Source organism: Oryctolagus cuniculus, chromosome 1, assembly GCF_051225735.1.
Source record: "Oryctolagus cuniculus isolate XC-2025 breed Fujian yellow rabbit chromosome 1, ASM5122573v1, whole genome shotgun sequence".
NCBI lineage: Eukaryota > Metazoa > Chordata > Mammalia > Lagomorpha > Leporidae > Oryctolagus > Oryctolagus cuniculus.
Genome location: NC_142867.1, coordinates 142,624,865 through 142,652,070, shown reverse-complemented (window position 1 = coordinate 142,652,070; position 27,206 = coordinate 142,624,865). Strand labels below are relative to the sequence as shown.

The following is a 27,206-nucleotide window of genomic DNA, read 5'->3' as shown; positions in this document are numbered from 1 at the left end:
GGAGCTAGATCGAAAGCGGAGCAGCCAGGGCTCGAACCTGTGCCCATTTGGGATGCCGATGTCACAGACAGTGGCTTAACCCACACTGCAACATCGGCCCCCATTTTAGTCATTTTTAAGTGTTCAGTGTCATTAAATACATCACATGCTTATGCAACCATCACCACCATCCATCTCCAGACCTTTTATTTTTTTGCCAAATGAAAACTGTGATCCCATTAACAGGGAACCTCCCTTCTTCTCTCTCGCGGCCTCTGGTAACCAGCATTGTACCTTGTGTCTCTGTGAATTTGGCTACCACAGGCTCCTCCAATAAGCGGAACCCTGTGATCTTTGTCCTCTGGGTCTAGCTTGCTTCACCTAGCATAATGTCCTGTAAGGCCATCCATGTTGGAGCAAGCGTCATCATTTCCTTTGTTTCAAGGCTGAACATTTTTGTAGCATGTGAATCCCACATATGTGCAGTGACGTTTGGGTTGAGCATGTCCGTGAACATACGGCTTGTTTTTACTTTTTTTCTGTTGTGAATAATGTTCCTGTGAACATTAGTGGACAAATGCCTGTTCAAGTCCCTGCTTTCAATTCTTTTTTTAAAAAAAAGATGTATGTATTTATTTGAAAGAGCTACGCAAAGAGAGAAGGAGAGGCAGAGAGAGAGAGAGAGAGAGAGAGAGGTCTTCCATCTGCTGGTTCACTGCCCAATTGGCCACAAAGGCCAGAATTGCACCAATCCGAAGCCAGGAGCCAGGAGCTTCTTCTGGGTCTCCCACGTGGGTGCAGGGGCCCAAGACTTGGGCCATCTTCCACTGCTTTCCCAGCCCACAGCAGAGAGCGGGATCGGAAGTGGAGCAGCCGGGACTCGAACTGGCGCCCATATGGGATGCTGACACTGCAGGCAGTGGCCTTACCTGCCACGCCACAGCAGCAGCCCCCCTGCTTTCAATTCTTTCAAGTCTATACCCAGAAGTAGAATCCCTGGATGCTTTGGTAGTTCCGTGTTCAGACTTTTGATGAACTGCTGTGCTGTTTTCCACAGTGGCTATATAATTTTATCTTCCCATCAGCAATGCACAAGCGCTTCAGTTTCTCTGCATACCTGCCATTGAAAACAGGGGGTGTGAAATGATACCTACAAAAGATGGCTAATTGTGGGGAGCAACTCGGACTGGACTGTTACTGGAATTAAGACTTATTCTATGCATCTGCTCTCCCACAATATGGCGCTGGGAGAGGAGGAAACAGCTTCTACACAGCTGCCTCTCGCCAATTTGATTGACTGAGCTGCAGGAGCTGATCCTGCTCCTGATTGCAGGAGAGCAGCGTGCTCGGCGTGTGGGTAGCAGAGTTGGGATTGGTGGAAGAGGACTATAAAGGAGGAGAGAGACAACATGCACGGGGAACATCTATCTGAAGGAACACCTGAGCGGCCCCCGAGAGAGCCGGCTGGTGGTGTGCCGCTCCCCCGTGGAAGTGGGGAAAGTGGCAGGGGGAACCGCCCTTCCACGGAGGTGGAAGGGACGGTAGCCAACCCGGGAAGAACCAGCAGCAAACCTGGGGAGGGCCGAGCAGACAAAAGAACAGCGCAGGGTCCTGTGTCGTTCCTCCACGAAGAGGGGGAGCGACAGCTAATGTAGTTGAGCATTTTTTTGTGTTGTTGCCTATTCATGTAGCTTCTTTGGAAAAATCTGTTAAGATCCTTTTCTTGTTTCTTATTTATGCTTTTATTTTTTTGTGTTACAAAAGTACTTCATAAATTCGGGATATACGTCTCTTATCAGATACACGATTTGCAAATATTTTCTCTCATTTTATGTGCACTGTCTTTCACTTTACTGATGGTGTCCTTTACAGCATGAGCATCTTTAGTTTTGACCAAGTCCAGTTATCTGTTTGCTTTCCTTTTGCTTATGCTTTAGGTGTGTCAGATCTGAGAAACCATGATTTACTCCCATGTTCTCTTCTTTCTTTTTTTTTTTTTTAAGACTTATTTATTTATTTGAAAGTCAGAGTTACACAGAGAGAGGAGAAGCAGAGAGAGAAAGAGGTCTTCTGCCCAATGGTTCACTCTCCAGATGGCCGCAGCAGCTGGAGCTGCACCAATCCAAAGCCAGGAGCCAGGAGCTTCTTCCAGGTCTTCTACGTGGGTGCAGGGGCCCAAGGACTTGGCCCATCTTCTACTGTCCTCCAAGGCCATAGCTGAGAGCTGGATCAGAAGAGGAGCAGCTGGGACTAGAACCGGCGCCCATATGGGATGCCAGTGCTTCAGGCCAGGGTGTTAACCCGCTGCGCCACAGAGCCGGCCCCCCCCATATTCTCTTCTAAAAGTTCCATAGTCTGTCTGTCTGTCTGCCTTTCTTTCTCTCTCTCTTTCTCTCTTGATTCATTTTATTTGAAAGGTAGAGGTGGAGATGAGATGGAGATGGAGATGGAGGCAGAGAGAGAGACAGAGAGAGGTATCTTCTGGTTTACTCCCCAAGTGCTGCAACTGCTGGAGCTGAGCCGATCCAAAGCCAGGAGCCAGGAGCTTCTTCCAGGTCTCCCACGTGGAGGCAGGGGCCCAAGGACTTGAGCCCTCCTCTGCTGCTTTCCCAGGAGCATTAGCAGGGAGCTGGATCAGAAGTGGAGTAGTCGGGACCCAAACCAGCACCCGTATGTGTTGGGCTGCCTGCCGCGCCAGCTTTTCCTGCTATGCCACAGTGCCGCCCCTCTCATCGTTTTAGTTCTTACATTTAGGTTTCTGACATATTTGGAGTTGATTTTTGTATATGCTAGGAACATGATGGCCCAATTTCATTCTTTTGTGTGGAAATGTCCAGTTGCCCCATAACCATTTGTTAAAAATAATATTTCCCTCCATGGAATCGTCTTGATACCCTTGGCAAAAAAGCCAATTGACCTGAATTAGCATTTCTTTCTTTTTTTTTTTTTTTACAAGATTTATTTATTTATTTATTTGAAAGACAGAGTTACAGAGAGAGGTAGACAGAGAGAGGTCTTCCATCTGCTGGTTGACTCCCCAGATGGCCGCAACGGACAGAGCTGCACCGATCTGAAGCCAGGAGCCAGGAGCTTCCTCTGGGTCTCCCACACGGGTACAGGGGCCCAAGGACTTGGGCCATCTTCTACTGCTTTCCCAGGCCATAGCAGAGAGCTGGATGGGAAGAGGAGCAGCCAGGACTAGAACCGGCGCCATATGGGATGCCGGTGCTTCAGGCCAGGGATTTAATCCGCTGTGCCACAGCACCGGCCCCGAGTATTTATTTCTGGACTTTCAATTCTGTTCTATTGATCACTGTTTTTATACTTAACACCAGTAACACACTGTCTTGATAACTACAGCTTTGTATTAAATTTGAACATTATTGCTTTTCAACAGGGTGTTATGCCATAGTGGGTTAAGCCACAACTTGGGACACCCACCTCCCCTGTTAGAGTGCCTGATTTGAGTACTGATTACTCCACTTCCTATCCAGATTCCTGCTAATGTGCACCCTGGAAGGCAATGGATAACGTCCCAAGTAGTTGAGTCCCTGCCACTCATGTAGGAGACCTGGATGGAGTTCCTGACTCCTGGCTTCTGCTGGCCCAGCCCTAGCCTTTATAACCATTTGAGGAGTGAACCAGCAGATGCAAGATCTCTCTTTCTGTGTCTCTCCTCTCTGTCATACCGTCTTTCAAATAAATAAATAAATAAGTGTTTAAAGAAATTCAAGCAATACAGAAAAGTACAAAGAAGAATGTAAAATATCACTCAAAATCCCACCACCTAGAAATATTTGTAATTAATATTATATGAATGCCATTCTCAGAATCTCACCATTTATCCCTTTCTACTTACTGTATATGATGTATATGCATACATCTATGTGTGGCTATGTTATGGTCTATTGTATATACATATAATATCATTAGAAATAATTTTATAAAATAGAATTATATGGACTTTTTGGTGAACTATTTACCTTTTGCTACTGCTTTAACTTTTCTTAAATGAAAGAGGAAAAAAGCTTAAACTAAAATGAAGATAAAGAACTTCCTGAACTTCAGATAACTGTAAGAAAGAGATAATTTCCTAAAATATTCTTCTATGGTTAGGAAACATTACTAGGTGCCCGTGTTCTAGCCCATCTGGTTAAACTGCCGCTAGCTTGTGACAGCTGCCTCTCATATCAGAGTGACATCGAGTCATGGTTGCTCTACTTCCAATCCAGCTTCCTGCAAATGTGCCTGGAAGGCAGCTGAAGGTGACCCAAGTGCTTGGATCTCTGCCACCCATGGGAGAGACCCAGATGGAGTTCCTGTCTCCTGGCTTCAGCTTGGCCCAGACTTGGCTCAGACTGTGTTGTTTCAGCCTTTCAAGTAATAAATAAATCTTAAAAAAAAAGAAACATTACTAAAAAATTGTTTTAAAATGTTGAAATTGTCATTTTTCCTCTTAACCTTTATTTTTCATATTTTTTCAAAAACACCAGCTTGTTTACTACTGTAAAAGATGAGGAAAACAGCAGTGGTTCTGTGTTTTTCATAATCATTATCTCTACATAGTTAAGGTTTATTTCATTTACAGTATGTACTGTAACCGCAGTTTTCACAGCTGCATAGTCTCAGCTCTGTTTTAGGAGATTTCATTATTAACCACAGTCATTTGTCCATGCTTCTATATGTAGTTATTAATATTTTATTTTTGTTCAACTCTTTATTGGCTGAATTTCATTACCAGTTGATGTTCAAGTTGCTGACTTGAGAGTTTTGAGTTTTTCCTACTTGACAGTGCTTGCCTGCTGTCTGTACAGACAGTAGTCTCAGGCCGCATTTTCATTCCCTCAGAACTTTATACACATTGCCTGACGGCCTTCTGGAGTTAAATACTGGTGTGGAAACTTTTGGAATCAGCTAACTTCTCCCCTTTATACGACCTAAATGATGGAGAATTTTAAAAAAATTTATTTAAAGACTTATTTATGCATTTTGAAAGGCAGAGTTACAGAAAGACAGAGGCAGAGAAGAGAGAGAGGTCTCCCGTCTGCTTGTTCACTTCCCAGATGGCCACCGCAGCCAGAGCTGAGCCGATCCGAAGCCAGGAGCCAGGGGCTTCTTCTGGGTCTCCCACGCGGGTGCAGGACCCAAGGACCTGGGTCATCTTCCACTGCTTTCCCAGGCCACAGCAGAGAGCTTGGTTGGAAGTGAAGCAGGTACATGAATTTGTGCTCATATGCGAGGCTGGCATCACGGGCAACAGCTTTACCCACTACACCACAGTGCGGGACCCTAGAATTCTTCATCTCTGAGGTTTAGTAATTTCCCCAGAAAGTGGCTTTGTGTCAGTGGTTCTGTATCCTTCCCCCTCACCACCACTCCTGAAAAACAGTACGTTTTCAGTCTTAGCTTCAGTAACATTATCTTTGTGTATCTTTGAACACATCCCCACCCCACCCCGCAGGGTTCTAAATTTCAAGGTTGCCAGTTATCCCCTTTGTGTATCATACTCTTTTTACTAATGTTATTTCTCTAGTGTGTGTTCTTTCCTTTGCTGTTTCTATTGCATGAATGTTCTCATAATGGGCTTATTTTGGTCCTTAATTTATTTCCTTCTTATAGAAATCAGTCTTTTTATCTCATCTTGTTTTATCATCCCATCTTTGAACTTTCATTTTATTTAATTTATGTTCTTCTTATGTATTTTGTTAACTTATTTTATAGTATAAAACATTCATGGAGGATTTTTTTTTCCTGTTCCTTGGATTATGTTTTCTTCAGAATTGAATTTTCTGTCTTCTTATTTCCTTTCTTTCTGCCTATCTCTTCATCTGGATTGTTGCATTAGTTTGCATAGTTGCCTTGTTTTTGTTTTTGCTTGTTCTCAGCATGGTAGCACGATCCTAATCTTTTATTTATTCTGATATGTATTAGAATATTATTGTTGATCCTTTCTCAACTCATCTTCTGCTTATTTTTCTTCCCTTCCTAAATATAGTTGGAAACTTAATTATTACCCATGGAGAAGGAAGAGGGGATGGCTTCACTGGCGTTATATGTAGTCTTTGTTGGGAGAATTTCACTTTATTACTCTTTTTTTTTTGACAGGCAGAGTGGACAGTGAGAGAGAGAGACAGACAGAAAGGTCTTCCTTTTGCCGTTGGTTCACCCTCCAATGGCCGCCGCAGCCGGCGTACCACACTGATCCAAAGGCAGGAGCCAGGTGCTTATCCTGGTCTTCCATGGGGTACACTGCACTCCCTGGCCACAGCAGAGAGCTGGCCTGGAAGAGGGGTAACCAGACAGAATCCGGCGCCCCAACCGGGATTAGAACCCCGTGTGCTGGCGCTGCAAGGCAGAGGATTAGCCTATTGAGCCACGGCGCCGGCCCTCTTTATTACTCTTTATTTATTTTTTATTCTCATCTTATATCAGAGGCAGAGAGACAGAGGGCCATCCTCTACCTGCTGGTTCATTCCCCAAATGCCTACAACAGCCAGGGCTGGACCAGGCTAAAGCTTGGAGCCTGGAAATCCATCCAGGTCTCCCACATGTATGGCAAAGGCTGAAGTCCTTGAGCCATCACCTGCTGCCTCCCAGGGTGCACACTAGCAGGAAGCTAGATCAGAAGTGGAATAGCCGGGACTTGAACCAGGCACTTTGATATGGGATACACATGTCCCAAGCAGCGACTTCACCACTGCACCAAACACCTGCCCCCAGCTCTGCTACTCTTGAAAATCCACCAGCATTCTCATGAACCAGCATGCGTGTAGCTTTTTCCATTGCAGGAATGCTCTCAGTTAATATTGTTCCCCTAGTTCAGATTGGAGCCCTGGATCCCTGACAGTCCACCAGAGAGAGACATCCTTGGGTGTTTATTTCCCATGTTTTCCTCATCTCTCTCCAGCAGGCATTTCCAGTCCCTCCATAGGCAGAAAAGCAGAAAAAGATGTCCCTGTTTCTTTTCGGGGTGTGGGTGATTCACCAGTGCCATTCTGTTAAGCAAAGCTGGGGGAGGTGCGGAGGGAGAGCAGGAGGCTGTGTTGTAATCTTACGTGTCTCCCCCGGGTACCTGCTTCTGTAGTTGATGCCAGGAGGCTGTATACTTTTTTCTTGTTTGGATGTATTTGCTGGTTTTTATCAATGGTTTTACTTGCATTTCTAGTTATCAGTGGGGGCAGAGAGGAGTGTGACCCAGTTTGTTTCCTGTGCAGTCCCTTGACTTCCTTCTTTTTCAATTTGCTTCTTAGATCTTCCCCTTTGGGACACTGCACCTGTCCAGCAGTTCATCAGCACCATCTTTATGCCCCTACTCAAACTCCTTTCTTTTTTCAAACATTTTTTATTTATTTTCCCCCAAAAGAAACCTTTTATTTAAGGAATACAAACTTCATGCATTTCATAAGCAACTTTAGGAATATAGTGATTCTTCCCACCATATGTGCCCTCCTACCCACTCTCCTGTCCCTCCTTCTCCCTCCCTCTCCCATTCCCAGTCCCAGTCTCCACTAAGATCCATTTTCAATTAACTTTATACACAGATAACCAACTCTATACTAAGTAACGAGTTCAACAATTTGCATGGAAGAAAACAACAACAACAAAAACAAACAAAAAACTGTTCTTCAACAGTTGAGACAAGGGCTATTCAAAGTCATTACATCTTGAAATTAATTTCACTTATCTTCTTTTTTTTTTTAGAAACTTAATTAGCTTTAAAGAAGCACTCAAGAATGATAGAGGTTTTGTGAGCACTTAGACATAGTAATAATACAACTCTTTGAGGACAGAGGTCCTGCATGGTAAGTTAGTGCACAGTGACTCCTGTTGTTAATTTAATTAAAACTCTAATGTGTGACATCAGTGATGAACCAGGGTTCTTGACATGAGCTGCCTAGGTTATGGAAGCCTTTTGAATCCACAAACTTCATCAGTATTTAGACAAGGCCGTAAGAAAAGTGGAAGTTCTCTTCTCCCTTCAGAGAAAACTACATCCTTCTTTGATGACCACTTCTTTCCACTGGGGTCTCACTCACAGAGATCCTTCATACAGGACATTTTTTGCAACAGTGTCTTGGCTTTTCATGCCTGAAATGCTCTCGTGGGCTTTTCAGCCAGACTAGACTGCCTTAAGGACTGATTCTGAAGCCAGAGTGATAGTTAAAGTGATTATCATTCTATGAGTCTGCTGTGTGGACTGCTTCCCATGTTGGAGTATTCACTCCTTTTTAATTATATCTATTGTTATTACCAGACCCTTAATCCTATCCATATGATCCCTTTAGGATGGTATTTTTATAACCTAGCTTAAAGGCTTTGGGGTCCCATGGCAAATTTTTAAACTGTACCCTCAGAAGTAAGTCCTTAGGAATATATGCAGAGGTATACAGCTTTACAGTTACAGACTTCATACACTTCATAATTACAATTTTAGGAACATGGTGATTCTTCCCACCGTGCCCACCCTCCCACCCATACTCTCAAACCCTCTTCCTCCTCTCTCTCTTGTTCCATTCTTGACTTTAGCAGTGACCTATTCCTAACAGTTCCATCTCTTCCTGATTCTCCCCCTGCCAATCCCATCCTGGCTTCAATATTCTGACTATTTGTTTTGCTTCTCCAGCCTCCTCCTCCCCATGACCGAGGTAACTATTCATAAATCATCTGACAGGAAGTGCCAGTCCTGTGTACTTGTCAAGTTAGTGTCAGTTTATCCAGCAGAATATTCAGGCTCCCTCTTTTTTATTGAATACTTTTACCAGGACTAAAAAATAATTGCCAAGCTAGTCATGTGCCAAAATCAGTGTTAGGTTTTTTTTAATTGTAATGTTTAATTTAATGTTATTGGGTGTTAATCAAAACAAGCTGTCTGGGAACCAACCTTATTAGCTTATGATTGTTAGGAGAGTAGAAACTGAAAAAAAAAAAAAAATTCCCATGGAATGGGTTTTCTGAGTGGGATAAGGACCTGTAACCACTGTGAAAGAGTCAGATAAAATTGCAGCCCACCTCTCTCTCAAAACATTTTTGGAGGGCCTCTCATTTTATTTGTTTTCAGGCTGCTCCCGAGGTGAAAAACTGGGCCCCCTACCCTGTGTTGCTAGCTGACTTTGTCCGTGATCCCTGTCCAATTAAGATTTCCGAGTTGCTTTCACAAAGCTGACGGCCCACTGAAGGGAAGAGTGAAGTCAGATGAAAGAACTGAAGGGAGGTGGTGAGGGAAGGAACAGGCGGCAGAGACGTTTGTCTTTTTACTTCATTGTGTCGTGAAGAGTGGGAAAAAGCTCCCGTCACCGGTCCACACAGAATTCAGGACCCGTGTGCTCTGCACTCCTGCAGAAAGGATCCAGTTGTAACTGGAAAATGCAAGAGGGCAGAATTAAGATTAACTCTGCATTTCCTGCTTCCTATGCAATTAAATTTTCCCCCTTGCTGTTGAGTAACTGTAGTGATTGCTCCACATAATTGAGCATAAACTAGAAGGCAAAACAGGATGAGGTGGTACGGGCTATAGGGAGATCATGAGCCGAAATTCGTGAGAAGTTATGATTACAATACTTGGATCTTCAAGAATCAAAAATCCAAACAATAAGTCAATGAGAAAAATAATCTGTTGGGGCTAGTGTTGTGGTATATTGGGTCAAGCCACTGCCTACAAGGCAGACATCCCATTATGGCACCGGTTCAAGTCTCAGCTGTTCTACCTCCAATCCAGCTCCCTGCTAATGCGCCTGGGAAAGCAGTGGAAGATGGTCCCAGTCCTTGGGCCCCTGTCACCCATGTAGGAGACCTGGATGCAGCTCTAGGGTTCTGGCTTCAGCCTGGCCCAGCCCAGGCCATTATGGCCATTTGAGGAGTGAACCAGCAGGTAGAAGATTTCTCTCTCTCTCTCTCTCTCTCTCTCTCTCTCTCTAACTCTGCCTTTCAAATAAATAAGTCTTTAAAAAAAGAAAAAAAATAATCTAGGGGCTGGTGCTGTGGCGCAGCAGGTTAAAGCCCTTGGCCTACAATACTGGTATCCCACATGGGCGCCAGTTCGAGTCCCAGCTGCTCCACTTCTGATCCAGCTCTCTGCTGTGACCTGGGAAAGCAGTGGAAGATGGCCCAAGTCCTTGGGCGCCTGCACCAGGAAGAATCTCCTGTCTCCTGGCTTCAGATCGGCTCAGCTCTGGCTGTTGCGGTCATTTGGGGAGTGAGCCAGTGGATAGAAGACCTCTTTCTCTCTCTGGCTCTAACTTTCTCTGTAACTCTTTCAAATAAATAAAATAAATCTTTTTTTTTTAAAAAAAGTAATCTATTAATATGTTGAATTTTTTTTTTGACAGGCAAAGTGGACAGTGAGAGAGAGAGACAGAGAGAAAGGTCTTCCTTTGCCGTTGGTTCACCCTCCAATGGCCGCTGCGGCCGGCGCATTGGGCTGATCTGAAGCCAGGAGCCAGGTGCTTCTCCTGGTCTCCCATGCAGGTGCAGGGCCCAAGCACTTGGGCCATCCTCCACTGCACTCCTGGGCCACAGCAGAGAGCTGGACTGGAAGAGGGGCAACCGGGACAGAATTCGGTGCCCCGACCGGGACTAGAACCCGGTGTGCTGGCGCCGCAAGGCGGAGGATTAGCCTATTGAGCCGCGGCATCGGCCAATATGTTGAATTTTTCAAAGTAACCCATTAATCTGTTAGATTGTGATAATTTGCTTTCCAATCCAAAATTTTACAAAATAATTTTTAAAATAATGGCTTTAAGAACCTCAAACAAAAATAAATCTTTTCATCCTAAATACTAGTCCTTGTATTTTCCCTCCTATATCCACTGCAGGTGCAAGGAAGGGCTTCCGCTGTGAAACTTTATTCAGTTTGGGGCAGTTTTCTCTCCATTTTCTCTGCAGGCCCCATTTTTAAAATATTGGGTTTGTTATTCTTTGTATTGTTTACTGTAGTGGAAACAGCAATGGACAACATCAAGTCTTGGAAGGAGAACAGAGGTTGCAGGAAATCAGTCTCTCATTAGTGCTCCCAGTAGGGAAACTTTGCCTCTGCACGAAGCTGGCCGTAACTACTCATAAACAGAGAAGTGGGACTGCTGGCTTTGCTAATGCAGCGGTGGCTACGCTTCCGTGTGAGGATAGAAAAAGGGCACCTTGTCAGACAAACTGCTCTCGGATTTCTGTTCCTCCATATCTCTGCCTGTTTTGTAATGGGAAGGCCTGTGCCTCTGTTTCCACGTCACACTCAGAGGCGCGTGGATCTCTTTGGAGCTGCTGACAACTCTACGTGCAGACTCTGCCCTCTTGGGAGTGGCTGTCTTATGGAATTCCCATTTTCATATTCCTGGCTTACACTTAGAGGAATCTGTTTTGAACAACTACTTTCTGTTCATTAAGAGAAAAACTTCAAGCGCAGATCTTATTTGCTGTTTAGTATCATCAAGTTCCAAGAAGGCTAAATGTTGTTCTTAGTTGTTTCCTGTTCCATATTTATCCAAAATGTATCTTATCAAATCAGATGATGAAAGTTGGCATTAGGATTCTCCCACTTAGCAGATAGAAATACAGAGCAGAAAAATACAGTCAAAAATGAATTTCAGATGAGCAACAAATATTTAGTGCAGTTATGCCCGCAATTTAAGTGGGTCCTATATTTTCTTTGTCAAACCTAAATTAACAAATCAAGATTCCAGAGTTAAATGGGCTAGGGAATCATAGGTCACAATATTAAAGATATGAATTGGATATAAACAAATGTTCCCATTTGAACATTCTAAGTCTTATGGTAATGCGGTCATGTTTTAAAAGAATCCTTGTCTTTTAGAGATACTTGCTGAAACATTTGTTGATGGTTGTGTGATATTTGGGATTTACTTCTAAATAATAAAGGAAGCAGAGAAGAGAGTGGAGCAGGATTGAATGTAGGCTGATGGGTAAATGAAGGTTGATGATCCTATTTTGTCTATTTTTTTTATTGTGTTGTGAATTTTCCACAGGAAAGGAAACTCTGCGTGTGTGTGTGTGTGTGTGTGTGTAAGCCCTGTCTTCATGTTTAAAGAACCCATCATGAACCTCTCCATCATCCAGCAGCACAGGATTTGTTCAGTGGCATGCAAAGAGGCTGCGGGTGGAAGGAGGCTTGGGAGCCACGTTCAGAGTTATGGACCACCCTGTTCCTAGAAGGGTGTATTTGCCCTCCTGGTTTTTGACTTTCCCTTTCAAGAGAGTTGCAAGGTAGCTCCCAGCCTCTAGGAATTCAGATCGCTCAGTGTGTAACAGAGGATGGCTAGGTAAGGCTTCCAACAGAGAGGAGATGGCTAAGTAGAGAGGGATAATGCTCTGTGAGAATAGCTCGATGCAAAATGAAATAACCTGTTGGACTGGGTCAGAATGACATTACATTCTAATTTACTTGTGGTCTTTACAAATCTCTTTAAATGATTGTACTGAGATCCTAGACAACCAATAAATTGAATATGCAGGCAAATAAGCCATTACCAGGCTAGCTTTCCTCACAGGTGTGCTGTCGGCAAATGGGAACGCTCAGTCTACAGCATGGTTCTGGACCGAGTGGTTCGCTGATGCATATCTTCAATGTTTCCTTTCTTGTCTTATTCCAGGATTTCCTCCAAATGTTGTTGGAGAGCATCCCAGAAGAAAAAAGGTAAGGACCAACTTAGGAATTAAAGGCCTAGGTTTACCTTTTTTTTTTTTTTTTTAAGATTTATTTACTTGAAAGGCAGAGCAAGGGGCTGGCATTGTGAGTAAAGCCACCACCTACAACACAGACATCCCATATTGGCACCAGTTTGTGTCCCGGCTGCTCCAATTCAATTCTAGCCTCCTACTAATAGCCTAGGGAAGCAATGGAAGATGGCCCAAGTGTTTGAACCTCTGCCACCCACATGGTAGACCCAGATGAAGCTCCTGGCTCCTGACTTCAGCCTAGCCCAGCTTCAGCCGTTGTGGCCATTTGGGGAGTGAACCAGTGGATGAAAGATCTCTCTCTCTCACTCTCTCTCTCTGTGTCTCTCTTTCTTCTCTCTCTCTCTGTGTAACTCTGACTTTCAAGTAAATAAATATTAAAAAAAAAAAAAAAGACACAAAGAAAAACAGAGCAATGTGGGGGCAGAGTTTGGTGGGGAGGGGTAGAGATCATTCATCTCCCGCCTTACTCCCAAATGGCCACAACAGCCAGGGCTAGGCCAAGCCAAAGCCAGGAACCAGGAGCTGCATCTTGGTCTCTCACATGAATGGTAGGGGCCCAAGTACTCGGGCCATGCACTTTAGTAGCAAGATGGATTGGAAGTGGAATAGCCAGCACTCAAACTTGTGCTCCATTATGGAATACCGGCTTCACAGGTGGTGGTTTAACCTGCTGCCCCACTCCCCCCACCTCCATTTCAATTTTATTTTTAGTGTTACAAATGACTTCACCATCATTTGCCTGTTACAAGATAGAAGGTTCAATCTTCCTCTCTTAATAGAGGCAAGGACCTCACTCAGCCAGTGGGAGTCACAGGAAAATCAACCAAATTTTAGGGTGACCCTGTGTTGATATTGGGATTCCCAGAGTCAGGAACCCTGACCATGGTGTAGGAGTTAAGCCAAAGACTGTCTGTGGTCTCAGCCGCTGTGGAAAAGAATGGAGGAGAGGCAAGTCCTAAATGTTAGGGGAGGGCTCCAGTTAACACGGCTCTCTGATGAAATGCTGTTTGATGGCAGGTGTGTGGTATGAAAATGAGGTGTAGTCGTCAGACCTGGGACTTGAAGTCAGGCTCTTCCGCGGGTTCTAAACGCAGCTCTGTACTTCCCAACTATGAGATCCCGAGCAAGTCACTTTATCTCTGCAAATTTCAGTTTCTGGCCCAGGTTGCATAATTTTAGGGAGGACTAACAGAGCTAGCATATCTTTTTAAAAAGGAGGTGCTCAATTAGTGACTTAAACGATTATTATAGTCATCTGTGCATCAGGTGCTGTAGACGGGTCTGTGTGCAATAATCAGCCCTAACTACAACCCTCTCCCTCTCCCTCTCCGTCTCCGTCACCGTCACCATCACCGTCACCATCACCATCACCATCACCATCACCATCACCATCACCATCACCATCATAGTCATTACTAAAAGCAAGTGCTTACTGGGAGTTTACTATATTCAACCACTCATTTCATCCTCCAAACAACACTATTTGGTACATTATGTTTTAATTCCTATTTTACCAAGAGAAGCACTGAGGAGCCAAGAGGATAAGTAGCCAGCCCAGGCTGAAGTTCGAGTCCAAGCCGTCCGGCCCTAGCATCTATGCCCCTGCCCCCTGTGTTACAGAGGAGGAAACAGGCTCCCAGAGGTTGGGTAGCTTTCCCGAGATACTTCAGCAGTAGAGACAGTGCAGAGGGGAGCTAGATCTGTCTGACTCTAGCCCATGCTCTTCTCAGCGCATTGCTCAGTATGGACTCACTGCCCTGGTGAGGAAGGAGATGCTGATCCTTGCAGGTGTCCAGTTCTGCACTGACTGGGTCATGGAGGAGGTGTAAGACCTATGTCATGGGTTGAACATAGGTCTTACACCTATCCAACCCTGTCCTTCTGATTTCTTGTCTTAGCTTGAATTCTAAAAGTGAATACCCTGACACATAATCTGTTTTAATTTATTTATTTGAAAGGCAGAGAGAGAGAGAGAAAGAGAGAGAGAGAGAAAGAGAGAGAGAGAACAATCTACCATCTGCTGGTTCACTCCTCAAATGCCTGTAACAGCAAGGGCAGAGCCCAGAGGCCGAGCTGGGAACTCCATCTGCGTTTCCCATGTTGGTGCCAGGGACCCAACCCTGAGAGCCACCACTTATTGCCTCCTCACAGTGCACATAAGCAGGAAGCTGGAATTGGGAGCAGAACCAGGGCTTGAACCCAGGCACTCCAGATATGGAGTGTAGGCACACAAGATACAAAACAGAATCTTTTTTTTTTTTTTAATTATTTGATAGGCAGAGTTACAGAGAGGGAAAGAGAGACAGAGAGAGATCTTCCATCACTGGTTCACTTCCCAAATGGCTGCAGCAACTGAGGCTGGGCCACGCTGAAACCAAGAACCAGGAGCTTCTTCCAGGTCTCCTGTGTGGGTGCAGGGGCCCAGAGACTTGGGCCATCTTCTGCTGCTTTTCCAGCACATGATCAGGGAGCTGGATTGGAAGTGGAGCAGCCGGGACTCTAACTGGCACCCATATGGGATACTGGCACTGCAGTCCATAGCTTAACCCCACTATGCCACAGTGCCAGCCCCTCCACACAGCATCTCAATTGTTGAACTAAGTGCCCTGTCTTTGAAACAGACTTTCTGATGGCCAGACCAGTACTGACATTAAGGAGGGTGGGTGCATCTAGGGAAATTCAAAGTGTCTTTGAAGAAAAGGTAACAATGCTGTCTCCTGCTTTCTGACCCACAGTTTTAGCTGTTTGTATGCGTGTCACAGATTTCCAAATGTGGAAATGAATTCTCTGAAGCAGACAGAGAGGCTGAGGTTCATGCAAGGCCAGGCCCCTCCTGTCGATGAGCCTGCCCTAGAGGCAGGGTAAACCGGGTAAGGAGGAGGTATCAGGGCTTTTGCTACCAGGAGATGGCACGCAGACTCAGGAGAGGATCCAGGGGCTGTAGGATGCACAGAGTTTTCCTAAGCATTGCCTTGCTGCCTGGCCTTTTCTTTGTTTTTTAAACTCCTCCAACTTTACCTTCAAATTCTTTCTCAAACAGGTAGAAGTGTTTTTCTTCTTTGTTGTTAATAATGTGGAAACACACACACACACACACACACACACACACACACACACACACACACACGCAGACCCGGTAAGCCTGTGCGTCATGCAGAATTAACATACCCGTGTTATTTGATCAATTCCCTGGTTTCTGCCCCTCCCTGCACGCATGCCCACTGGTGCTGAAGGAAGGCCTGGCTGAGCGAGCTTTCCAGGAGGCTGCCTGGAGGGAGTGAGGCTAGCTCACAGGTGTGCGTTTGTTTTTGTTTTCCAGCCGACTTGGGTTTTCTGTACGTAAACAAATCCCAGCAGCTGTGGCAGTTACTCCTCATGAACAAGACCAACAGTTTCCCGGAAAGACATTTTTTTTTTTCTCTTTTCTTTCATACCTGTCCCAGAACAACTTTTCAAGCCCTCTGATAGAAGAGCTGTTTCCTTAGGAACTAAAGCAGAGGGAAAAAGAGAATGCATAGAACTATCTAGGCTGTCCCAAAGTCGCTTCTGCGTGGTGACTGTGCATTCTTTCAGAAAGACTTTCTTAGGGCATAAACAGAGCAGTTTTCACTGGAGCAACAAAGTGCATTTTTGGGTTTGGAGGCCTTCTCTCTTTTAATCCTTTTCCTAATAAGGTTGTGGAGTTCATGTGGATGGCCCCTGAGCCCTCTGGCTCTGGGGGACCTGGATTTTATCATTGTGCGTATTTATTGAGGCAACACACTGGGCCCACAAAGAGACTTTTGTTGTGATTATGGACGTTTAAGAACAGCGGTCCCTGTCTTAACGCTGGCCTCCAACCTCCAGCCACCAGCCACATGCTCCTTGATAGGATACCTCTTACAGTTAAGATCATGTTTTTGCCAGCAGGTTTAAGCTGCTTTAAAAAAATTTTTTCAAAGTTAAGATGATTTCATTCCTCCAGTCAATCTATTTCAACAAGAATACCAGGGTGTATTTTAAAACGTGAGCATTTTCTTGCCTGCTAACTAATCTCAACAATCTCACCAGGCTAGTAAAACGGACTGTTTACCCTATTACCTATGCCACATATTGTACCAATTGTATCCAGGTCTCCAATGGCCCGCGCCTTACCCCCTGGAGCCTCTGATCGCTGGCCTCTGTTGCAAACTGATCTTCGGGCACATCTGTTAGGCACGTGAGCTGCTGTGAATGGCACAGGCTCCTCAGCACAGACCTGCCAGCTAGTATGCACGGGCTCGCTTTCCGTGTCATGAGGCCTTCGCCCTGTTTTCTGGCTTTGAGCATTTATTTAACATTCTCTATTGAGCATCTGCCGTGGCAAGCTCCAGGCTGGACACTGGGGACCAGAGAGGAGGAAATCCCATGTGCAAACCTCTCCTGATGGACTCCTGGAGACGTGGATGGAAGAGGCCAGTAGGACTCCCTGGAGGAGCTGTTCTGATGAAATTCCTGTGGGCAGAGAAAGAGCCCCTCACTCAGTCTTGGCCTTGAGCCTCCGTGGCAGAGGCACTGAAGGGTCTGAGGAAGGGGGTGCCATTGGCAGACTGGACAGATCCCTCTGGGGCAGTGTGGAGGACGGCCAGGGCCAGTGAGGGCTGGATCTCTTACAAACCAGCAGAGCCTTTTGGTCATGAGACCTCAAGAGCTGGAGCTGCAAGAGAGATGGTGATGGCAGCAGTGGGCTTTGTGAGTAGGAACGGATCTGAGGGCTTGGTTGACCGATTGTGAAAGCCGAATAGAAGAGTTAGGCATGAGCCTGACCTTTCTTTCTTGGCCACTCGGTCACACTCTGAAGTCACAGCGAAAAGCTACAGGGCAGGTGCTTGTCTTGGAAATCAGCGTGGAGCAGAGGGAATGGGAGGGCAGAGATAAGGGCAGAAAAACAATGTGTTTAGAGAGAAATTCAGGCAAATCCTGGGTGCCAGGCTTCCCTTGTAAGAGAGTAGCCTGCCGAGGACCTTATCCAGTACTCCTTGGCCTGCTGGGAGTCCAGTGTTATCAGCAGCTTCTGGTTCCTTCTTTTCCCACCAGTTGGCTGTGTGTGTGTGTACATGTTCAGTGTTTGCTTTAATCCAATACTCTCCCTCCTCCAGGGAGCTGGGGAGTACTCGTTTTGTAAATGTTATGTCAGCAGTCTTCATTATCTGCCCAAGCGCAAACAAAACTTGTTTTGATCAAGAAGATAATCAGGTGCAAAGCTCTGAGATGCACACTGTTTCTGTCCACTTGCAGAGAGGGAACCTAAAATTGTAAACTACTGGGTGGGCGTTTGGCACAGCCGCTAAGTAGTGCCTTGGACAGCCGTGTCCCGTATTGGAGTACCTGGTTTGAGTCCTGCCTACTCTGCTTCCAATCCAGCAGTTGATGGCTTAAGTGCTTGGGTTCTGCCACACATGTGGGAGACTCGATGAAATTCCTGGCTCCTGGCTTTGGCCTGTCTCAGCACTGAATGTTGTTGGCATTTGGAGAGTAAACCAGCAGATGGATGATCTGTCTCTTTAGGCCTTTCAAATAAAAATGAGAAAAAAAAATTTTTAAATAATAAATTACTAAAATTGAAAAATACATGCAGGGGCCAGCACTGTGGCACAGCAGGTTAAAGCCCTGGCCTGTAGCTCCGGCATCCCTTATGGGCACCGGTTCAAGTCCCAGCTGCTCCATTTCCAATCCAGCTCTCAGCTAATGAGCCTGGGAAAGCAGTGGAGGATGGCCCAAGTGCTTGGGCCCTGTACCCATGTGGGAGACTGGGAAGAAGCTCCTGGCTCCTGGCTTCGGATTGGCTCAGCAGCTCCGGCGGTTGCAGCCACTTGGAGAATGAACCAGCGGGTGGAAGACCTCTCTCTCTGTCTCTACCTCTCTGTAACTCTTTCAAATAAATAATAAAAAGAAATGCATGCGGAATTTAAGTTGCCTTCCAGAACAAGGGCATTTTCTGTTTCAGCCCTAGGCCCTGGGGCTTCCACTGCTTCACCCCTGTCTAGTGCCTGGCACTGCGGAATTCTTTAGGTCTGTGTCTGTCATTTAGTTCATGTGAAAGCTGCTGCAGCCATGTGCTTTCCTTTAGAAACACTGACAGAATGTGCACTTTGGAATTCTCGGGAGGCCCAAGACAGGAGCTAAGAATGATAAACACTTTTCTCTTGATCAGCAACGAGCTGCTAGGCCCAAGTAACGGAGGTGGCGACTCTGACTCCCCCTCCTTGTCAGCCAGCCTCAGAAATCAACCGAGCGAGCCAGCGCAGGCAGGTGCGATGCCATTTTCACACAAGCCGCTGTTTATTTGTACTTAGACAGAACAACTGGTCACTTTCTCAGCTTTAAACCCAGCTTATTTGTGTAAGCAGCATCATGCCAGGGAGGCCGCACATTCTCCCTGCTGCCTGAGCTAAGTAGCATTGCATGTATAGCTGAGAGAGATGGTTGAAACTCAGAGTGGCCCTGTAGGATGCAGGAGCAGAGCAAGGGAGCGGCCAGCCAGAGGGTAAAGCCACCTGCTCTCCCAGATCCGCCCCCCACCCCGGAGGCCTGGCTGTTGGTGATGAGGCGGGAAGCGGCGGCTCGCTAGTACAGATACAGAGGACGTGCAGTCTTGGGTCTGTGTACTTTTAGCTGTCTGTATAAAATCAATTTCCATAGTGATCAGACATGCAGAAGAGTGATTTCCTGTAAGTCCCGGGTCCCAGCTGAGTGGAAATGCTTCTGCTTGCCTGTTGTGGTTGTCTAAGCCACATGATCTCAGAGGGAAAGAATTCACCACTGGCTTGGACTCTGAGCGTCTTCATTTGAAAAAGTCAACTTTTAGCTTACCCGCTACTAACTATCCAAGCCCAGACCCAAAAATCCACCTGCGTTGGCACCCCAGTAATTTCGATCAAGGCAGTAAAAACCTGCATACGTGTTATCTCTTTTCCTAAAACATATAGTCCATTGCTTTGAAAATTAAACATTTTCCTGCAATCTGTTACATTTCCCTGGCAGGTGGGGCAGCTTCACAGTGCCTCAGGGAGGAATTTTCTTTAGCGGCTGAAGTTGATGCATCCGTCTTCCGCTCCTGGTTTAGTGGCTCGGTGTCCGTGGTAGCAGCCCCCATATGGGCACAGTGCACTGACTCTGGGAATTGAGGAACCCGGGCTTTTTCTGTAGCCCTCCATCCGGGCTGACTTTGGCCAGAGTCCTCCTAGGCTGCAGTTTCTCCATCTGCTAAAACGCCACGCCACTTCACAGCGGTGTTAGGAGGAATGAAGTGATAATGGGTGTAAGATGCTTTAACCCTTCCCTACGGAAAGCGATCCGAAAACACATGTTCTCTGCGCTCACTTTTTGCTCCCGGATGCAGCCGAATGGTGAGCGCTCCTGCCCCTTACAGCGGTTTCCCCACCTCTTCAAAAATGTATTCGAAGGGCTGACAGGCAGGCAGGGCAGCTGCCGTGGGGGACGGGCCGCCGTCAGCGAGGAGGGGGAGTCGGCGTTGTCTCCTTAAGCTTTCCGTGGGCGAGGAAACAAAAGCTGGGGCTTTGGAGCTGGCCACTCAGCTTTGAATCCCAGCCCTTCCATCACGGCACTGGGAACCTTTATCTCTTCATGTCAGAGTCAGCAATGACAGTGCTGTTCTTGTACAGGTATTGCAGGAATTGCAAAGTTTTTTTTTTTTTTTTTTAAGATTTATTTACTTATTTGAAAGTCAGAGTTACACACAAAAAGAGAGGCAGAGAGAGAGAGAGAGGTCTTCCATCCACTGGTTCACTCCCCATTTGGGCACAATGGCTGGAGCTTCGCCAATCTGATACCAGGAGCCAGGAGCTTCTTCTGGGTCTCCCACGTGGGTGCAGGGGCCAAGGACTTGGGCCATCTTCTACTGCTTTCCCAGGCCATAGCAGAGAACTGGATTAGAAGTGGAGCAGCCAGGACTTGAACCAGTGCCTTTTTGGGATGCTGGCACTGTAGGCATCAGCATCACCCATTATGCCACAGCTCCAGCACCTAAAGGGTGTTTTTTTAAAATTATTTATTTGAAAGGCAGAGTGACCCTGGTTATTTGCCCAAATAGCCTCAACAGCGGGGTTTGGCTAGTCTGAAGCAAGGAGCCAGAACTCCATCCACGTCTCCCACATAGGTGGCAGAAACTCAATCTCTTGGGTCCGTTTCCTCTGCTTCCCAGGTGCATTAGCAGGGAACTGGATTGGAAACTCAAGGGCCAAAACTTGAATCAGCACTCCAGTATGGGATGCGGGCATCTCACCTGGTGGCTTAACCTGCTGCACCACAACACCAGCCCCTACTGTAAAGTTTAAATGAGATCTGTGTCTGTTGTGTCCACTACATAGTAGTTATTCAATAAACAGTAGCTACTACTTCCAAGCCTTTTCTTGAGGTTTTTGTTTGTTTTATGTTTAGTGTCACTGCATTATAGTATCTCCGTATATAATTACTAAACACTGGCAAAGCAGAGATTGTCTTAACTGGCGATGAACTAACCTTCAGAGTTGGCCATGGACTGCCAGAGTGCATACAGAGGGTCACAGCATACACTGTCCCCCAGCCCTGCTGCAGGACCGTGCCCACACCACCCCCACATCTCCCCCTGCCCCCTCCCCCACCTGGTAGGCTCCTCTCTGGCTCCTGCGTAAACACATTCGGCAACCTCCCAGGGTCTGGTCTCGCTGCCTCCAGCCTCTCCCTCGGTTATTCTTTGGCAGCCATGCTTCAGAGCTCTCGCCGAGAAAGCCAAGGCCCAGTAGGCCCCCAGGGTCCTCAAAGGACACCCTGCTTGTTTCTGTCCTCCCCTCCCTGTACGTGCCAGGCCAGCTGGGTGAGCCGTGTCCACACGGCTGCTCTGGGATGTCCTGCTTCTGCTCTCTTTGCCCTGTGTGTGCTTCCTTCATTTCTAGGGTCCTGCCCCGTGGGGCAGCATGGCATATCCATCCTCCCCACACGGTTTCAGCCTGATGGGTCTCCCCTGAAGCCATCCGCCTCCGACCTGTGCAGTCCGAAGCATGTGCTGCTTCGTCCACACCCGTACTTCTTCCATACTCCCATCCTCATCTCCACCAGCACCCGGAGCACTCTGACTGGTGTCTGTCATATGTCCCAGTGTCTTCCTGAGTTTTTCGCCTCGGTCTCCCCCAGACCCCGTGCCCAGTGGGCCTCCACTGTACATTAGCCACGGCAAGAAGTTTGCCCATGCTTAGTGTTCCCTGGTGAAGATTCGGGGCCTCACTCAGTGACATTCCAGGACTTAACTCCCAGCCCCTCCTCCATGCCCCGCAGAAGTGCCTGTAAGCGAAAATTCCCCAAAGGAAATTTATGTCCGTGTCCTCGGCGTCACTCCTCTGTGGCGATGCACAACAGCTGTTCACCATCTTTTGTAAAATCACCCGAAAATGGCAATTAAGTCACTCCTCAGACTTCTCTTCTGCAGGATATTTAATCCCCGTCCCCTTGACCACCCGCTCCCCGCCCCCCGTGGATCCAGTGTGCCTCCCCCTTTGATCAGCACTGCTACTCTTTCTAAATCCTCTCTGAATTCCGCCTGTCTCGCTTCAGTTGTGCAGGGTTTGAGAAGACCCGATCTCCTAGAATGCCAAGGCACAGCAAAACTCGGTTCAGAAGTTGGGGTTGAGTGGGTGGGCAGTAAGGACAGTGATTGAAAGCCCTCTTGGGATGCCTGTGTGCCCCATGCTCCAGTGCCTGGTTCGGGTCCTGGCTCGCTCGCTCTCTCTGATTCCAGCTCCCTGCTATAAAGCACAGGGAACAACAGGTGATGACTCAAATACTTGGTCCCCTGACACCTACATGGGGGTTCTAGCTGGAGTCGCTGGCCTGGCCTGAATGCAGGCATCTGGGGAGTGAACCAGCACATGGGAGATCTCTGCCTGTCTTTCTCTTGAACTAAAAGAGCTTTCCTGAGTGTCACTTGAAGGATGGGTTACAGGAGCTTTGGCCCTAGGCTTCCAGGTACAGGAGTGTCCGTCTCTGGTTGGAAAGGCAGCTACTGGAGGACTTTTCTCTGTGTTTGTCTAAGGACGCTGGAAACTCTTTTATTCTCACGTGAGGCTGGAATGTAAGATGGAGTTTCTCATCTATACTGAAGGCTAGATTACTCGGCTGCAGGCCTGTCTTCACTGGCACGAGCGCCAACCCCTCCCTCCCCCCGCCGTGCGTCTGTCCCTGTGGCTGCCACCGCACGGGACACTTGTTTGGTGGGGCCATCAAGTTCCTGCCCTCTCCCCTGAGCAGCCCAGGGCTGTGAGCTGTTGTGGAGGGCTCTGGGACCGCTCTAACTTACTTGTCCACCCTCCTGCAGGGCCGAGGGCCCCGTTTCTTCTCTGACCACCTTCAGCTCTGCTTCTCTCCAAAGCGGCTGGTCAGCCTCACTTTCCTCCTCCTGGAAGAACGGTTCATGGGCACTCAGCCCTTCTCCCAGGTCTACCAGCTCTGAGAAGAACAGAGGTCTTACTGAAGGTGCTCGGGAGCTTCCTCCTCTCTTCTGGTCTCTCTCTCACACACACACACACACACACACACGCAGACAAATGAACCTGCACCTACACCCTCACAGCTTTCAGGGGCACTTGGCATTCGCACTGAGATCCAAGCTGTTTAAGGAAAACAAAGCAGTACTGGGAAGGCATGGCTAGGCATTCCACTGAGGCTGGGGCCGAGGAGGACTTGGCAAGGTTGTCGTCTTCTCTCTGCCCTCTCCCCCCGCCCCCCGTAATCCCACAGAGAGCCGTCATCTCTCATAGAAATTCAAACCCCTGCTCTGTGTAAGCCCTGTTGCCTTCCAGGTATTTTTTCTGTTCTGAAATAGCACTGGTTGGGACTGGCCATGTGGTGTAGTGGGCTTAAGCCGCTGTCTGCCACGCGAGCAGCCCATGTGTGCGTGTTCTGGCTGCTCCACTTCCGATCCTGCTCCCTGCTAATGAATTAGCACTCGTTGCCTGCCGGAACAACCTCTGATTTTGGTCTGGCCGGGAAGACCAGGTGCACTGCTCCCCAGTGCCAGGGAGGGAGGAGAAAATCCATCGGTCCCCTCTCTGTCCACCCCCACCCAAGCTGACTCCTCCCTCGGTGCCCGCAAGGTGGGGCTACACCTAGCCTGCCAGCACCTTAAAATTCAGAAAGCATTAGCTTTCCTCAACTTCTCTGATTCCAAAAGAGAGGGAGGGAGTATGATACCATATTCACGTAATCAACACACAGTGCAGTATGTAATATATAATTGTTAGAAAGATGCTGAGCTTAACAACTTGGAACCGTTTTAGTGGGAGCGGCAAATATGATTTTAAAAAAGGAATAATGTTTATTGAGTCAACAGTGAGATGTGCTTTGTTCATAGGAATAAACAGTATCTGTAGGGATCCCCTTTCATACCAGGAACCATTGTTTGTGAGTGCCAGGAATTAATGTCAGAGAGCATGGGTGTGGTGAGGGGACAGTTACAGTCAAGTAATCAGATAAATCACAGTCACAAACAGGAGTGGGTTCATGAGGCAGAGGCCAGGAAGCACGATGTGTATGGCACATGGGGAGGCATACAAGGGGGCCAGGTGGGCCTCTGTGGTCAGCAGAGACCCGCGAGGAGCAGGGGGACGGGGTTTGCTTTAAACCACTTTAAGGAGGAAGCCGGATAGTCCTTAAGGTCTGTTAACCCTAAATGTGTTGGATACTTAGTAATTTTTTTTGACAGGCAGAGCTAGACAGTGAGAGAGAGAGATAGAGAGAAAGGTGTTCCTTCCATTGCTTCGCCCCCGCAAGTGGCCGCTATGACCAGCGTGTTGCGGCCAGTGCGCCGTGCTGATCCAAAGCCAGGAGCCAGGTGCTGCCCCCCGGTCTCCCATGCGGGTGCAGGACCCAAGGACCTGGGCCATCCTCCACTGCTCTCCAGGCCACAGCAGAGAGCTGGACTGGAAGAGGAACAACCGGGACAGAATCCGGCGCCCTGACCGGGACTAGGACCCGGGGTGCCGGTGCCACAGGCGGAGGATTAGCCTAGTGAGCCACGGCGCCGGCAGGATACTTAGTAATTTTAAGGAGTAGTCAAGACAGCAGGGCATGAAAGCAAAGTTCAATGGAGGCAACCCTTGTGGTTCTCCTGGAGCAGGGAAGCCATGCTGGTTCTTGCAGCTGAGCCCCTCGGCGCCCTGCTCGTGATTTGCACAGCACGCGTCTGTGCCCATCATGGCCCTGAGGTCCGCATGCGCTGCTGGTGCCTCCGTGGCTGGAGAGCACCACTGTGTGCCGTCAGGGCTGCCGAGGGGAGCACGGTGCAACTCTTTAATCCTGTTGTCATGTTGTTTCACTCCTCAAGGCTCGGGCTGTCTGTTGAAAGCATCTTCCAAGACTGGCTCGAGAGCTCTGGGATACCGCAGGTAGGTCCGCTCGGGCTGACCGCCACAGGAGCATCTGTAACGCTGGTTCTTTAGCCTCTCAGTTGTGCTGTTCTAAGCCGTGTGTATAAAAGGAATGGTTTTGCCGAGTGGGAGTATCTGTAATCCGGGGAAATGCTGGGCTCCCTGCCACCAGGGACTTGGCACCTCTGGCCATTCTTCCAGATGACCTTGGTACCATCAGTGGGTGTGATGGCAGCCCCCAAACTCTGAGTTAAAATGAGGTCTTGACAAGTGTGGGGTGGACTTTGGGTGGAGTCAGCAGGCAACAGTGTAACGGCCCCAGTGGGTTCAGCGGTAAGGCCTGCCTCTGGTCTCTCTGGTTGGAGCCAGGCAGGTGAACCGGTTTGCTACAACTTCTGCGTGGCCTGCGGCAGCCACGGTTTCTGTGCCTCTCCTCCACAGGGCACCTGCCCTGGACTCCCTCCCCTGATTCGGCAGCAGGTCCCTGCTCAAGCCGCCTCACCTGGATGACCCATTTGGAGTCAGTTTTCTTCCTTGGTGACCTGGCCTACCTCCTACTTGAGATTTTGTTCTCTTTCAGTCCACGAGTGACTGAGGGACAAACCTCTTTGTAGCCAGCCCTGGCTCTCTGGGCATCAGTCGTCTTGATATGTCCCCTCGTCTTCCACTTTCCCCACTTCCTGCGCCTCTCAGAGCCTGGGGACAGCTGAGGCCCCCCCTCTTCAACTGACCATTGTAGTGGGCCTTGGTGTGCAGGGGTGGACCCCGTGGTGGTGAGAAACTCCACTTTCGGCCCGCTCGTTTCTGGTTTCATGTGGTTACATGAGCTTCCCCTCGGGAGTGTCTGAATGGCAACGAACGGCTGTGACCCATGAAATGAAGGAACAGGAGGGACCGATCTCCATTACGCTTTCATCCCTTTGCTCACCTCTCTGTCCTTTCCACCCCACGAGGGGACGATGTCGCCACCATTAGCTCGTTCCCGACAAAGGACACTTACCTACAGTTCAGGAATGCGTGTCACCCGTTCAAGTTACTGGTTTGGCCTGAGCTTTCTGGGAGAAAAAAAAAAAGAGAGAGAGAATAAAATTCCGAGTGTTAATAATAAGGAAACAAAACAAAACAGAGGGTGGGACAAAGCAGCACCTGGCCTGGCTGGGAGGCCACGCTTTCAGCTTACATGTTGTGGTTTCTTAGAAGGTGACCTCCAAACCAGACCACTCCCTGAGTACAGAAACTCTGGGGAAACAAATTAAGGTCTATCTGGTCACCGAAAGCCGAAGCCTGGCCCTGCGTGGTTCAGATTGGTGGAGGGAGTCAGGTGGTGTGGTGGCGTTCTCAGAAGCCACTTTAGCTCTGTGTTCTGAAGCCAGACTGTCAGAAGGCTCCCAGACATTCTTGGTGTGGCCTGGAGGCCGGGAAGCAGTGGGAGCTGAGAGAGGCAGCTCCCAGATTTCCTGGACTGGAACAACAAGGCTGCTGTTCTGTGGCCGTGGCTCCTAAGGGAAGGGGAAAAGAAAGAGCCCTTAATTGCATGCCCAGGGACAGCAGGCACACCCCACTTGGGTTGTGGCACTGGCACTGACCCTCTCAATGCCAGCACGGTCTGTGATCTCCCCTGAGGAGGAGGAGGCTTTGCCACCAGCGGGAGACTTGTGCTTTTCTTTAAAAGGGGCAGCGGGACGTGAAGGGAGAGATTTGCCCCTGAGCCGTACATTTTTTTTTTCCAAGGGTCTGGTTGCATCAGTGACAGCTTAGAGCATAGACAAGAATCTCCGCTATAAACTGACGAAACCTGCTGTCAAAACAGCCAGGTGCAATGAAGCCGAGCGGCTATAAATTGTCTTTAAAACCCAACTGGTATTTCCGTGGGTGCTTAACTGTTCAGTAAAAACAACAGCGCCACACAGAAAAGACCCTGATTTAGTGCGCGCCTTCCCCCGGCGAATGAGCGAGTGAGCACACGGCATGTTTCCATCTCTTCCACCCCGTTTTCTGCCATCATTCATGCGGCGGCGGGGATCTGCCTGCCCTCAGCTGCTTTCGCTCCCCGCCAGAGCTCCCCGTCTGGTTCCCACTTCCGTGAAAGGCCCTGCGGGGACCCTGGGCCCTCCGGCTACCGGAGCCCTGCTGTGAATGGGACACCTTGTTCTCGGACCCCAT

At 48.0% G+C, this 27,206-nt stretch overlaps 1 protein-coding gene and 1 long non-coding RNA gene across 23 annotated transcripts in view; one reads left to right on the top strand and one right to left on the bottom strand.

The window, feature by feature from the left end:
• AOPEP (aminopeptidase O (putative)) overlaps positions 1-27,206 on the top strand; it is a 406,706-nt gene that overhangs the window by 252,928 nt on the left and 126,572 nt on the right. For all 21 annotated transcript variants that reach the window (XR_011379142.2, XR_011379141.2, XR_016236048.1 and 18 more), the window contains 2 exons: positions 12,579-12,622; positions 25,001-25,061. Coding sequence is in view for 14 of the 21 variants with exons in the window: in XM_089335804.1 (XP_089191930.1) it covers positions 12,579-12,622; positions 25,001-25,061 (105 nt within the window). In the remaining 7 variants the exon portion in view is untranslated. The remainder of the gene's footprint in view (positions 1-12,578; positions 12,623-25,000; positions 25,062-27,206) is intronic.
• Positions 20,326-26,349, bottom strand: LOC127482828 (uncharacterized). 2 transcript variants are annotated; one of them, XR_007908666.3, is made up of 4 exons: positions 26,224-26,349; positions 26,044-26,098; positions 22,976-23,124; positions 20,326-20,670 (listed from the first exon to the last, which is right to left on the bottom strand). It is a non-coding gene; the product is annotated as an uncharacterized LOC127482828 (long non-coding RNA). The 2 variants fall into 2 exon arrangements; XR_007908667.3 differs by having other exon boundaries at positions 26,190-26,344.